The 15,722-nt window shown below is 36.4% G+C and overlaps 2 protein-coding genes across 3 annotated transcripts in view; both read left to right on the plus strand.

Annotated features, from left to right (window-relative positions):
- The window catches only part of LOC120420959 (furin-like protease 2), a 328,512-nt gene that overhangs the window by 66,715 nt on the left and 246,075 nt on the right, over positions 1 to 15,722 (plus strand). The window lies entirely within an intron of this gene.
- Positions 5,147 to 6,669, plus strand: LOC120420960 (protein PAT1 homolog 1-like). Its single transcript, XM_039584095.2, is given in 3 exon segments — positions 5,147 to 5,396; positions 5,468 to 5,764; positions 5,821 to 6,669. Coding segments are annotated over 2 exon segments (867 nt in total). The 5' UTR covers positions 5,147 to 5,396; positions 5,468 to 5,643; the 3' UTR covers positions 6,567 to 6,669.

Consider the following 15,722-nt stretch of genomic DNA (forward strand, 5'->3'; position numbering starts at 1 on the left):
TCTTCAAATCTTCAAATCTTCAAATCTTCAAATCTTCAAATCTTCAAATCTTCAAATCATCAAATTTTCAAATCATCAAATTTTCAAATCTTCAAATCTTAAAATCTTCAAATCTTCAAATCTTTAAATCTTCAAATCTTCAAATCTTCAAATCTTCAAATCTTCAAATCTTCAAATCTTCAAATCTTCAAATCTTCAAATCTTCAAATCTTCAAATCATCAAATTTTCAAATCTTTAAATCTTCAATTTTTTAATTTTCAAGACTTGAAAAATGTAAATCTTTAAATCTTTTGGGATGAAAATTGCTATTTTTTTCAGCCAACTATTTGGTAACACCAATACTGCTTGATAGCAAAATAACAAAACTTCTTTTACTGCTAACTAGTCGGCTTTCCAATGCATAACCAACAAAACAAAGAAGGGTTTGATTGATGCCACAAAATTGGTCCAGCCCAATCTCGTGTACATGACTTTATCGTCATGCAGCCTCTGCATGTGGCACAGATTTACGGAATGTCAATTACTCGACAAGCTGGAAAAGGGATAAATTTCTGTCCTTTCCCGGTAGATCGGTAACGCTACCCCTACTCTGCTTCCGAATGTCGAAGTACCCGGGGGTTGCAAACTTTGTCAAACACTTGAGATATTCTCCCGCTCTCTCTCTCTTGTGCAAAGAATGACGACTGAGGGGTGTAGCTTTCAACTGGTTCCGGGTTGCCAAACATCTGCCATGTGTTTTCACCTACTTTCCAAACATACTGGCAACCCTGCAGCTTCCCCTCAGCCCCCTTTTTGTGTACCGAGCGAGACGCTCGGTATTTGTTTCCTGCGACGAGCATATTTTATTCACCGTTTCTCCATAAATCATCATCCCTTTTATTTTACTTGTCTTTACATTTTTTTTTTTCATGCCTCCTCTGTTGGCTCCATTCCATTATCGTTGTCGTCGACGAGCTTCCGGAAGGATTCCGTTCCGGTACCACTCTAGATTTTACGGTAAATGGATCTCCCCCTCCAAACCCCCTTTGGTCGTGCACACTTTGATGCAGAGGCGTGGGTGGGGGGGTAAAATGATAACATTCTTGGTAAACATTACACCCAACCTTGGGTGTGTCGTAGGAAGGATGATTTACACCGAACGGATCCAATTCGCAGCACTGAGGTGGTGGAAAATTTTCACGCAGAAAATGAGATAAAATCTTTGCACGGGAAGGTGGATTTATGAAATGACAAGACTAAGGCAAGAGTTATTCTCAAAGTGTCAATGCCCAAATTTAAGTCTACATTCCTGGTCCAGAGTTCATGTCCAGAGTCCATGTCCAGAATTTTAGAACTGAGTCCAGTTCAGAGTTCAAATCCAGAATATAATTTTAAAGTCCAAGTCTAGAATCCAATGTTCAAATCCAGCATTCAAGTCAAGAGACGAACTTGCGAATACATATCCAGAGTTTTTTTAAAGGGACCTATAAGCTATTGTTTTTCATATGTTTATAGGACCTTTTTTTAAAAAAAACTCTGCATATCCAGATTTGAAGTGCAGAATTCATGTTCAGTGTTTAATTTCTGAATCCAAGTCCAAAGTCCAAGCCAAGAGTTCAAGTCCTGTTTAAGTCCATTTTACTTAAGTTCATATCTAAATTTACAATCTAGTGTCCAAATCCAGAGTTCAAATACAAGCCCAGAGTCCAAAACCAGATTTCCTTTCTTGAGTCCAATAGTTGGTTCTAGATTTGTCAAAATTTTGGAACTTGAATTTAGGTAGAAAATCTAAACTTTGATTCTAAACTGCAACTTTGTTTATTTATACTTTTTTTTCTGGATGTTTGGTGCAGTTTGAATTTGGCAAACAAGGGATAATACGGAATCGAAGCATTGAATATTTTTCCAAATATAAACATTTAAATAAATTGTAAAATCATCCTAAGAATACGCAATAATCCAGCAGGGGAATTTGAGTAATGAGGAAAGTGGGGTGAATTGAACACCCCTTTAAAATTAAGCTTTTTTAAAGTAATGAAGTGAAATTTGCAATGGGACTAACGAGGCCAGTAGTAGTAATAGCTTAGAAGTACACAGAAAAAAAAATTATGGTAATATTCATCAGAAAATGGTGACAGATTTTGTGTCAAAAAAATTTATTAATTTTACCCCAGAAAATGATAAATTTTCATCAGTTTTTGATGAATATTCATCAGGTTCACATTTTTACAAATTTGTTATGTAATATTTCTCAAAAAAGAGGTGATATTCAACCTACCAAATTTTTAACATTCCAAAATTCAACTTTTTTTTCTGTGTATGGAAAAACCTCAAATGCATAAAAGTGTCAACAGGCACAGTTCCTTTTTAAAATTCTAATAATATATATTAAATATAATAAGAGATTATGAAATATCATTTTCCATTGATTCTTTGGCATAAAAGTGACTAATTAAGAAATTTCTCCTAATTTATCGCCAAAATTCGATAGAACATTGCTATGGCAGAAAAATAAAAGAGAATACATAATCTTTGGTTGATTTTTGAAAAGTTTTAAAGAGTCAAAACACTTATAAAATGAACTAGATAGATCTTGACAAAACTTATATTTTCGTTATCAAATTCTATACTTTTTATTAATGTTCAATAGGTTGAAAATTGGATTACGTTATATTTTTTCAAGAAAATAAACCGCTCTTTTTAAGGAGCCGCTCATTTTCGTTCGCTCATAAAAAAGAGCCGCTCTTTTGAACGACTCTTTCGTTCTTTTTCGAAATTTGGATGAAAATGTTTTTTTTTTTAAATCGTGTGATTTTATAAGTTATTTCACATTGGACTTTTACAAATTATCTGATAAAAAAAATAAAACTGCAAACGAGAAGATGTCCTTGAAAACCATAGGTCTTGGCGGTCTCTATGTCAAGATTTCTACTCGAACCTAAACATTCGAGTAATTGAATGGCATCCAAACTTAAATCCATTAATTTCACAATTGCGTTTATTTCTGCAAGAATTGAACTGATGCTGATATTTTATTTGAAGAAAACATTCTGTGAACTCTTTCCTACGCTCTGATTTAATCGATAAAGCCTATAAACGCTTAAGTTTAATCGGACAAAAGGATTTATTTTTTTTCCAAAATGTCTTTACTATTCAATAGATTTTTCGAAATATTTTACAAATTATGCAATTTGAAATGCTCAAATTTGTATTTCGGTAATACTTTAATGTACAATCAGTTGTGATGTGAAAAGGTTTTTTCGTGTTATTTAAAAAATCATTTACTTTTGGGATTAATTTTTATAAGCATTGAAATATTTAAAACTGCATTTTCAACTCTCAAAAACAAATTTAGACCTACTTTTTTTGGAAATTCAATAAATTATATTTATAACAAAAATCATGCCATCTTGAGCAAGTTCTTTCAAGAGACCGAAGTTTAAAAAAGAACCGCGGTTCTAGAATGCCTATGTACACAGAAAAAAAAAATGATGGTAATATTCATCAGGAAATGGTGACAGATTTTACGTCCAAAAAATGATTAATTTTACCCCAGAAAATTATGAATTTTCATCAATTTTTGATGAATATTCATCAGGTTCAAATTTTTACACATTTTTTTGTAATATTACTCAAAAAAGAGGTAGTAATCAACCTACCAAATATTCAACATTCCAAAATTCAACATTTTTTTGTGTACTTTAAGAATTAGTTTTTATACAATTTCTAAAAAATAATAATAATAATTATGATAATGTTGATACATAGCAGTATTTAAATATTCTCATGGTGTCATGATTTTCTCGATGAACATGATTTCAAACGCAAGGCATTTTCGGATTCTTTGGACAACTTTCCACTAGGAGAAGGCAAAACAAGTTTGTAAATAATAAATATTATGTGCTTTTTTAAACATAATTTACCAAAATCTCCAAATTAAAAGGCATTTTTAGTTAAAAAATATGTCATACAAAATCTGAAAACTATTGATTCATGCTTCGAATTCAGGACAAAATGCAGTATGAATCGATGATTTCATAAACAAATCTCGTTTCAAAGAATTTCAGGCAACTTCTATCCTTTAAAAATTTTACCTACACAGCTAAAAAAGTAGTAATCCAGCTGCGTGTAAAAAGCCTGGGTGTAAAATAAATATTGCATTATTTTATGAAATTTTATGTAATTTTACACCCTGAAATATGTAGCCCATTAGTATGGGAAACCTACTTGACCGAAATGTCAAGCTCATATATGCGTTTATCCTTTCCATTTTACATCGGTCCGATGGCTGAGTGGGCTAAGGCGCCAGTCCTTACTGTTGGTGCTGGGTTTGAATCCCGTCGGTTGCAACTTTTTTTTTTGTTTGCAAAAATTGTACATGCAGCACACGGAAAGGGGATCGATCGCCAAACCAGCGACCGAATTTTGCTGGGTTGGTTTTGCAGATATCAGCGAATTTTTTCTCTAAACCAGCGAAATTTTTCGCTGAAAAAGGTGGCTGCGCGAAATCAAATCCAGCAACTTGGTTTCGCTGGTTTGTTATTTCCGAAACGGCTTCTTTTCCAGCGAAAGTTTTCGCTGGTTTGATACACATCCTTCCGACAGCCGTCATAAATGTTTGTTATTGTTCACGTTTGGAAGCGATTTGTGGCAATCGAATTGCTTTAGGGGTTTTTCAAAACAAAAAAGCATGAAAAAGTTCTGCATCAAGTGTTCAGCATTAAAATACATACTCAACAGGTGATAGTTCTTTTCAATGAAAAGAAGCACGTTTCCATAAAGTTCTCGCAGCAGAAAAATACGGTGCAGTGAAGCTGGAGATGTATTTGTACTGCTGCATAGATGAGTGCACAAATTGTCGCAGGTGGCAGCAAGAATCGTAGGCGAGGAACTTGACCATGGCCGCGGAGCAGTCTGTGCTGTGGCAAGTAAGTACAACCTGGCTGGACTTTCTTTTAATTCTGCTTCCGTTACTGCGAAATCTTTTCTGACGATTGTTCCATCCGTAAACCTCCGTCAACCGGAACGGAACCTAAAGATTTTTAGGTCGGTAACCGGTCACGCGCTGGGAAAAAACAACATTTGTTCAAAACTGTGTCTTTGAGATTGAGCGGGATACACTGAAGGTTAATTGAAAAAAAAACAAAAATAATAAAAAATGGAATTTCATTTTCATTTGCCACACCACAAACATTAAATTCCCACCGAATCTGCCATCACTGGTCGCCACTGTCATCTTGCTGTCATCCGTCGTCTCGCCGCTCGCGGGCCGCGTAAACGTCAAACGTCGTCGTCGTCGTCGTCAGAATTTCGTAGCATTGCTCCATCTCATCGCTAATTGTTTTTCTTTTTGGTGCGCGCACCCGCGATTCCCTGTTTGTTTTTCCGTTTTTAATCCGTGGCCACGCCACCAAAGGTGAGTTTAGTCGGGGTCCGGTGGCAGTTTCCTCGCGGGGCTATGGTTTTAATGTGGAATTTCTCTTCTAGCTGCCGTGTGGTGTTGTGGGTTGGCGTTCGAAGTGCCAAAAGGTTGTGCGTTGCGGAGGAGGACGGAGTGGCCATTTGGCGGCGGTTTGTAAACAAAGCGGTTGGGCGACAACTTGGAGCTGGACGATGATAACGAGTCGGAGGCGAGGTTGCAGCTGGATCCGAGCGTGTGGACGATGCCGAGCAAGCCGGAGACGCCGCGGCCGCAGTTGCCACATCCGGCGATGCAGCAGCACCATCCGCAGAGTTCGTTGATGGCGGCGATGCAGCACCATCAGAGGATAGGCGGGGGACCAGGTAAGGGTGGGGAGATTTTGTGAGAAGGGAGTTTGTTATCATTTGGCTTGTTTTAGGTGGCCCCTTTGTCGGTCTTCCGCCCAACTTCCCGCTGCCGAATCCGGCTCAGATGCGCATCTGTTCGGTGGAGGAGATCGAGCAGAACATGATCAAGCAGCAGGCGCAGCACTCGATGCCGCCGGAGGTTCCCCAGCAGCTGCCGCCGTTTCATCATCCGGACATGGGACTGCCTCGTCCGCCGCCCGGATTTCCCGGCATGATGAATCACCAGCCGCCGTTGACAATTCCGGTGAACTTTCCGCCGCCGTTGAACATGGTTCCCCCGTTGCCACCGTTGCACCTGCTCCAGACGAACGTCCCGCCGCCGTTTCCGATGAATGTGCCGCCGCCGAATTTCCCCGGAGGTGAGAGCCACGCGAATTTCAACCAACGGCTGGTTCAGGAGATTCAGCAAAACCATCCGATGCTGAACCAGCACCGTCAACACCAGCAACAGGGTCAGAATCGCTACCAGCAGCAGCACAATAATCGGTAGAATTACCACTAGAACCAGCAGCAGATGCAGCATCACCGTGGCAAGCTGAACCGGTCGGGCGAGTACGACGAGTACGCGAACCTGATGAGCGAACGGGACAAGCAGTGGCTGCTGGCCTTTGTACTTAACGCCCAATACCCACCTGATGCCAAACCCATGTGGACGTTCATCCATAAGCATGCGTATGGCCTGGTTTTTGACAACGATACAAAATACGCCTGCGTTGTAAGCCTCCTTGCATATTTATCTAAACCTCCCGCTAAGTAATTTCTATCGTATTGTATTTATTGTGAAGATTGTGAATTATTTATTTATTTTTAATGTGTAAATTTATGCTTTGACTGAATATATTGTCCTATAATTTGGTCTATTGATTGAGTTTTTATTTAATAAGTAAAGAAAGTTAAGCAATAACTCTACTTAAAGTTCTCAAGGTTCAATATATGTAATAAGATTTTTTTGTAGTTTAAATCATTTTTTAAACGTAGACGTAATAAATGCTCCTAATGAGTTCAATTTCTTTGATTTATTTAAATCACCATTGAATGATTGATCAAATTCTCCGCCTGGTTCTGCCAGAATCCTGTTAGAAGGGTAGAACATTTCTTCTAGAATGCTGTTAGAATATACAGCTCTGTAAAAACTCTGCAAGAATCCTACAAGAACTTCGTTACTAGGTAACTGCACACCAAATATTTGCACATTGAAAATGATACCTTCTATCCCCCGCTCGCCAAACCGGTTTGTGTCTCCACTGAGTGCTTTCGACCACTTTAGAACAGTTTCAAACTACCCGCTGAGAAAATCTGTGCACTTTGTTTGATAAATTTTTACAACTTTCACAATTGTTGCAAAATCTATGCAAAAATATTTTAACACCATTAGAGAAGCGTTGTTTTTTTTAAGTAACGCAAAAAAAATGGAAAAATTGTAAAAAATGTTGAATGAAGCGTGCGACCCCCCTCCCGTTCCGTAATAAAATAACGCTCCCAAGGCGTGTTGAAGTTTCTGCTCGATTCAAAAATCAACTCAATTTTGAGTGGGCATCATTCGAGCAGTTGATCTCTCTGTAATGGTACCCAATTTTGATTAGAAGCTGCGTGTTGTCGATCTGTCACAGAAAGCGTTTTCACAATGGAGCATTTCCATTCGAGCAGTTTTTGCTTTTTTCTACAATGTATTTCTTATGGAGCGAACTGTCAAAACCTGCTCGACTGCGGGTGCTCCATTGTCAATTAAGCTAGGAAATTCTAATCGAACTATAATTTTTTGCTAATTTTTTTCTCAAACAAAATCCGATATTATGTGCCAATGTGTCGGAAGGAAACCCAACACGCAAGGTAAAAGATTTTACATCGTTTCTATAGAATATACAAATGCAACGATTTTTTTACAGCCCAAGCACAGGTCGAGCTGGAGGTTCAACGAGATCATCGACAAAGGCTTCTAGATAAAATTCCAGCGCAGACACTGCCCACACCCAAAGTGATTCACGGGGGTCAATCATTCAGTGTGACCGTCGCGGGATTAGTAGGCCATGCTGCCATGAATCAACGTTAGTCAAAACCCCGCCATTCATTGCAGCAGAAAGTGGTAAGGTTTTTATCTACTAGGAAAATTTAATTAAGACTGGTAATATGAAACTGTGCACAAATCAACACATTCACAAAATTCAGCTTATAACATGCAAGACGGTTTTAAACAACCACTTTGCCACATGATTCCCAATAAATCTCTGGTTCTCAAATCCTCTGGTTTATTTTGGCATAGGCTTCTGCCGCCAAAACAAAAAAACAAACGTCGGTGATAAAAAACGCTGATCCAGTGCAAAAAAACACTGGTCCAGTGGAAACATTCGCTGAACCAGCGGATTTTTCGCCGAAACCAGTAGAATAATCTCCTGGTTGATTTTGGTACGAGCTGCTGCCGCCGGAAAAAAAAAACCCGGACGTCAGCGATAGAAAACGCTGATCCAGCGTAAAAGAACACTGGTCCAGTGAAGAAATCCGCTGGACCAGCGAATTGTTTCCCAAAACCAGTACAATAATCTCCTGGTTGATTTTGGTGCCCTGCCGCTTTTTCCAAACCAGCGAGAAAATTTTCTGATTCTAGCATAAGTGATCCCCCAAACAGCGACATTTTTCACCAAACCAGTGTTTTTTTTCACTGGTTTGGTAGAATTTCATCGGTTTCCAATCCAGCGAAAAAAAATAGCGATTCTAGGTAATTTTTGTGCAGGCTGAGAAATTAGCGACATTTTTCGCTAGTTTTAGCGAACTTTATCGCGATTTGGCGATGGATCCCCTTTCCGTGCATGTAATATTAAGTGTCTATTTTGACGAAGGTGATGTGCATGCTTTTGCATGCGATTTTACCATCGGATTTTTTGCTGTGTAAAAAACCCTATTCAAAAATTAATTGAAATCCAATCAATGTCACCCCGGTTTACGGTATCAATAAAAAAAATCATAATACTCATTTTTAAACTCTGATGAATAAATTATTTCAAGTGTATGTTTCAAGTGTAATTTTTTCGAATTGATAGGTTTTTCCTTTTTTGATATATTTTTTAGGTTTTTCCTTTAACTTATCCAACAAATTTCTTATGAAAATGTCGTGAGAGACTCTAAACTACATATTTGACAAAAAAATGATCTCCAGAAAAAAAGTTTCTGAAACCCCGACGAAATATTTCGAAGAATCCCAAAAAATGACGAGAAAGAGCCATTCTTTTATGGTGCCAAATATCTGGCTTGTCGAATTTTGTATCTTAATGTTTTCGGAAAAATACTCCGTGAAATAGATTAAAGATTAATCACAAGAAAAACTGAAGAGAAGTAGTTTAATTTCTATTATGGCTATCTGAAAGAAGACCAATTTCCACCAATCAAGCAAGTTTCTGATGAGCTTAGCTTTGTTGCCACATTTTGATTGCAGCAAACACGTCCATTCAATTCTATTAATTGCTTTCCCTAGCAATCATCCCGGCTATGTTTGTCGCAACTTTTCGCAACTCTGTGCGTTTTCTCCCGGAGCTTGCATTTCTCCAGAACCTGGGCAGCCCAAACAAACACACACCCACACAGCGCTCAAATGTTCCCCCCAGCCAAATTTCGGATATTTTCGGCGAACTAATCGATAAAGTTTGCTGGCTGTGGGCAGCCAATCCTAAACAAACACTCGCCACAATGTTGCGCAACCGGGGCCCAATAAATGTGATGGTTTTTCCCCGCCCACAACAACCCCCTCCCACACACCGCCTGTAATCGTCCCACCCACAACGATAAAATTCCGAATTTCTGCATTGAGCAGCCCTAATCGAGTGTGCGATGAGCGGCTCAAAACGCAACCATTTTTTAGTTTTATCGCTCGGGAACTAATCTGTTCCCATTGCAATCAATTGGGATGCTGTGGTTTGAGGGTGGGGGGGTTAAGGGGTGGGGTTGTTGAGCACCCGGCGAGATATGATGAATAGAGGGTCACCTCGAAAAAAGTAGATCAGACGCGATTTTGTACCCAAGACTATACCAAATTGGATGAAATTAAAGTTTTTTGTTACAAAATTTAAAAATATATTTTCAACAGTGTGTCTTCAACACCAGCTAATGAATAGATGTTGCATCGAATCGTTCCGTTGAGCTCGGGATTTCACTTCGTCGTCGTTGCAATGCTAATTGAAAATTGGGAGCAAACCCCTTTCGGGGTAGGAAGCGGGTGGCAACTAACAGATCGTCTAAATTATAAACCACCCAACTCCGCTCTCCCGCCACACAAAATTAAAAGTGGTCATAACGTGGTTATTAAAATGATTCCATGATAATTTAATTACCTATCGGTTGGAGGTCGGTTTTTCGGAAGTCCAGTTACGCGGGTGGTGCAATTTTGACGAGAAGCATTTAGCGAAATTGGTAATCTATGGGAGCTTAGTAGCGATTATACCCCCACTCAGCCTCTCTGCCTGGTGCGCAACAGTTTTGGTGTCCAATTTGGGCTTGCTTTTGGAGTGTGGTGTAGTGTTGTTATCAATTTGTAGTCGATGCACGCTGAGTGGGGGTGATAAGTAACTGAGGATTATTTCGAGTGTCAGAAACGGTGGTGGAATTGGCATGGATTGAGATTTTCCCGCAAATTGACACACAAAACAACGATTTTATCCGCATTAAATAAAGATTGTTTTTTTCCATTGTAACAGAATTTATGTTTACTGGATTTTGGCAAGGATTTCTATAGATGGGGAACTGAAGAACTAATTTGAAAAAGTTGATTGTGATTCTGAGTTTTTATACAAAAAATATTATCTTTTGATTTAACTAGCTGTAATTTGTTGTCCCACAAACTTGGACTTCGCACTAAAGTATTGCTATTGAAAGCACTTTTGCGACTTGTCAAACTGGCTAAGGAAATTAAAAATCTCCTAAAAAATGATCAAAGCGAGAATTTTAATATACGGGTCATTCCAACTGAAGCGGAACAGCATTTGAAAATTACCATCTCCGATTCTGCTCAAATTTGGCAGAGCTTTTGAGACTTTTAAACATGCAAAATACTCAAAACTTTAAAATTCGATATCTCTGGAACGAAACGTATTCATTTCTTTCGATTAGTGATTCTTAAGTAAAATTGGCCGGGGAACACGACCCTCTAAGATTTGTGGTGCCTCAGCTACCGCCGTTTGAAAACAGGGGTTTGGCTCGAAAATCGCCAAAATGTCGGGATTCTTGCATGTTTTGAAAGTCTCAACAGCTCTGCCAAATTTGAACAGAATCGGAGATGGTAATTTTCAAATTTGCATTTTTCTTGCACACTTCAGGTGGTGTGTGTGTTGGGTATTGTGACTGACTATAAATGTTAACTGGCTAAAAAAAAATATAAGATATGTACCAAGTATCAATCAAAAAACCATTTGAATATTTGTTCAAAGTAAATTAACTATTCTATTGTATAACTTGCAATACTTTATCAGTCAAACAATTTGTTTGTTGTTGATAAAAAAAATTCGGTAAAAAATTTAATCAACAAAATAAAAGCTAGCAAAAAACCACATTATTCAAATGTATTATCATGTTTTCAATTAATTTAAGTCTATGCCAAATATTTCTTTTGCATTCAAATTTATTTCTTTTTCTCTTGTTTAGATGGTCTTTTCGATCACCTGATGTTTACTTTACTTTACTTCTATTATTTAATGTTTGTAACCATCATTAATTGTTTTAAGTTTGAATGATTTTCTTTTGCCTTATTGGTGTTTTTAATTTTGTTCTTATATTTTTTTCGATTTTTCACATTTTTTTTATAAGAACCATAAGCCAGGCCTGCCCAACGTCCGGCCCGCGGGCCGGATCTGGCCCGTGATGCCATTTCATCCGGCCAGCGACGGCTTTTCAAAATGGTTCTTTGACCGGCCATTAAGGCTGTTCATGAAGTATTAAATAAATAAAATTATTGTCTGAATTAAAAAAAATAAGCTTGAGATCAAATTTTAACATGTTATAAGAACATTCCTCATGTTTGAATTTAATTCTTATAATTTTTATATTGATATTTTTCAAATGAAAAATTGTGCAGGAAAACAAAATTATCCATTTTTTTAATTGTGAAATCTATGAAAAACTTGGATTGTTGTCTTAAAATTTACAAAAAGAGACTAAATGTTTTTTCTTTCAGTTTTAACTGTGTTTACTTCAAATTGAAGTTTTTTTCTTTTTTCTATTTTTAACTAAATAAATAAGCAAAACTAATGTATTTTCCAGAACAACTTTTTAGTGATAAAGTTTTTTTAAAGCTTAAAAAATCAAATTATTCATACTGCAATCGTCAAAAACAATATCATTACAATTTTAAACAAACCAAAATTAAAATAAGTTAAATAAACACATTTTTTGATGTTATCTTTGTTTTTCATTCTTAATTTCGTCGTTTTTATGAATTATATTTGCAACACTAGTTATTTTATGTATTAACTTTAAAAGAACCCAATCATAAGAAAATTGAAAAAAGGTGTTTACTTTCTCAACTTTTATCAAATATTAGTTCCGGTCCACCACTACTTCAGAAAATTACTGCATACTTATTTTGTCATAATACAATACATTTTTTAAAACATTGGCAAAGTCACATGAAACAAGAAAACTTATCGCACATAAGATTTATTTAAATAAATATGAGTTCACTTTTCCAATACATGTTCAATTTTCAAAATTGGTTTTTAAATGATTATTCTCATTTTGGGAAAGTCATTTTTCTGTAAGCGTTGACTAAAATTTGGTACCCTAATACTTATAGGTCATCGCAGAAATTATTAAGTTATCGCAGTTTTAGTGAAACATTTTTATTTTTTGCCGATTTCGTCATTTTCCTGTTTTTACGCGTGGTGCGTCGAAAAAATCAGCTTTAATTTTTAAAAGATCGTATCTCGGAAACGAACGGTTTGACATTGCCAATTTTTTGAAATGTTATGTGGAATTTTCCGAGGAATCCGATAAAAATATTTTCAGACATTGGCTCTTTGGTCCAGACACGGTCAAAACGACATTTTAAGTTTTCATACGACTTTTTCAAATGTAAAGCTACATTTTTGAAACTTCTTACCATTTTTCTCAAATAGCCAATCTAATCACCTTTCTTTTGCGTCTAAGACAGCTAAAATCAGATGAAATGACGCGGAGATATGATTTTTTGAAAAAAGCGGTTTTTGCAAAAAATGACGAAAACTGCCATTTTTCGAACCACCCTAGCACGATGTAGGTCACCCTAATAGCCAAAAAAAAAATACGGGTATAATTATTTTTGCCAAGAAACCCCCAGAAATTTTGAGCCCGATCGGAGAACTTTTTTTTCGGTTTAGGCTCTTTTCAAATGGAATTGCTATATAAATCTAGAATCCAGTTTTAAAAAAGGATAATCAAAATGAAAATATTTCTGGACTGATGTGATGATATTTTAATACGATTTTCAAAATTTGATCCTATTCTTCAAAGATATCAATCATTTAACTTCGGTGATTTGACAACCCTGTTCCCTTTTGATTATCAATTAATCGATAGGGCTACTGAGCAGTTGTCCAAAATCCCGCAAAAAAAATCCTGAATTTATTTTTTGTATCTTTAGATTTGTCAATGTTTTATCCATAGATTTTCTTTTATCCATATAAGCCATTTTGCATCATAAGTTTCTTCATAAAAGTCTCCATACAAATTTGGGAGCTGTCCATAGAAAAGTGCTTTGAAAACATTCGAAAATCTGTTTCTCCAAAATCTGTACCAGAAAATCCTGATCGATTGGTGTCTTCGGCGAAGTTGTAGGTAAAACATAACTTTTTATCACTGAAACTCGATTTTGACAAACATTACCTCCTCGATTGTTTTTTTTTCATAGGGGAACAGCATCTAATTCCAGCGTGCCTCTAATGTTGGCAGGTCAGAACTTTGACATTCAATTAAAGCTAATTAAAAGCGTTTTAAACTGAAATCGAGTTATAAATAGCTCAATAAGAAGTGAGCAAGCAAGTTTCTATCAAAAGTTTTGCAAAATTAGTTGTTTAAATAGTGAAAATCAGCAAATTGGATGGAATTAGGAGCGAGTGCTTAACCTGCCAAACATACGAGAATTTCCCCTACTTTGTTTTGTTTTAGAGGACAAAAAGTGCCAACTTTTGACCTATAGGGTATGATAGACGTTTTGTATTTGGCCAAGTTGTGTTTTTTTAAATAGTGTGTTTTGGAAAGTATCGAAAATGCACACAAAAAAATCATTTTTAAAATGTTAAGTTGAATTCTATATCCAAAAGTTTTTTTTTTCAAAATTTAATATAGTGCACTGTTTTTGAGTTAGAGCCATTTTCAGGTTAAAGTACCCAACGAAGTTGTCTTTTTAATTTTATAAAATAGCGTCCATCCCTGTCCATCTTTGAAAAAAAAATATTATGAATACAAAGTGATGCATTCTGCTAAAACGCTCAACCAAACTACAGAAAATATATAAATATAAAAAAAAAAACAGGGAAATATAATGTAGACAATACATTTTTTGCAATTGAATTGCTATTTAAATCATGTTATTATTTAAATTTTAATTGTTCGAGCTTCGGAAACATGCGTTTAATTTTTAAATACACATTTTTTAAGAATTATTTTGTTTAAATTGACTGAGCAGTCACAATCATCAATTTGTTCTGAAGATTTATTTATTTAGAAAGATTAAGACCATTAAAACTATACATATAGTATTTATAAATAAAATCATCACTTTATTTGAATTCCTTTAATAAATTACCAGCTTTTTAAAAAAAATCGGATTATTTTCAAAATCATATTTTCTGATATTTTTAGGCTATTGATGTATTACTTTTAAAAATCTCCAAAAGTTTGGTTATGATCGTAAAACTAATCTTTTTTTCTGCTGATTCAAGTTCTGACGAAATGTTTTTACTTTTCGTTCACACGCTTTTAATTTCCAGGTAGAAAATCTGAATTGAATACAAAGTACACCTCGAAATGCACAGAACATTCCCCAACTAATTCAAAAAGTCCTTACTCTCTAATCTACACCTGCAAAAAAAAAAAAGGGTTGGGAAACGTGCGTAAACAAGGGTGTGACAGCACGGCGCACGTCGAATAATGGCGTGTCAGAAAAGAAAAACACACAGGGGAAAAAGTGGAGGCAGGTTGTCATTTTCACCGTCATGGAGCACTGAGAGAAAAACTTGCTTTTTACAAGAATATTATTTCTTAAATTTAGCGTGTTATTTTGCTCAGTGCTTCTTAAAATCATGCAAAAAAAATCGTCCCTCGTGTGTCTCAACAGTAAGTAAAGATTGAACATCGCAGGTGACAAGTACGTCGAGCGCGGGCGCACGTGTTTGACAATTTTCCCATTTTTCTTCCATCACGAGTCGGCATTTTCCGGTTGTTTTTACACCTCCCCCTTTCACAAAAGCAAACGTTGAACAAAGCACGACAAAAAATAAAAGAGGTTCAAGGGGGTTAGAATTAGCTTCTTCTCACTTGCTTTCGCATTTTACCGTAGGTCTCGGTTTGATAAGGTACATTTTTTCTGAAACAAAAAAAAAAGGAAATCTTCAAGACGGAGGAGGTTTTCACCTTGGGACCTATTTGAGAGGGGTGGAAAGGTAGCAAAAACGAATTTGTTTTTGATTGATAACTGATGTTCGGCATCACTCAAGGTTTTCCGGTTTTTTCTCTTGTGTTTTTTTGTTACTTCAAGCTGGAGGGAGGCAAAAAATGAGATACACAAACAAATCATGATCTTGAAAGGATTTTGGCCCACCATATCGGTGCAGATGTTTTTCTTCCGAGTATTTGAAGAAGGTTGCCTGAATGGGGGCACATTTCTTTGCGTTTTCCAAAATTATGCCGGGGCGAAATGGGGTTAATTTCAATTTTCAGTTTTCAATTTTCAAACTTC

This window comes from Culex pipiens, chromosome 3 (genome assembly GCF_016801865.2).
Source record: "Culex pipiens pallens isolate TS chromosome 3, TS_CPP_V2, whole genome shotgun sequence".
NCBI classification, from domain to species: Eukaryota; Metazoa; Arthropoda; class Insecta; order Diptera; family Culicidae; genus Culex; species Culex pipiens.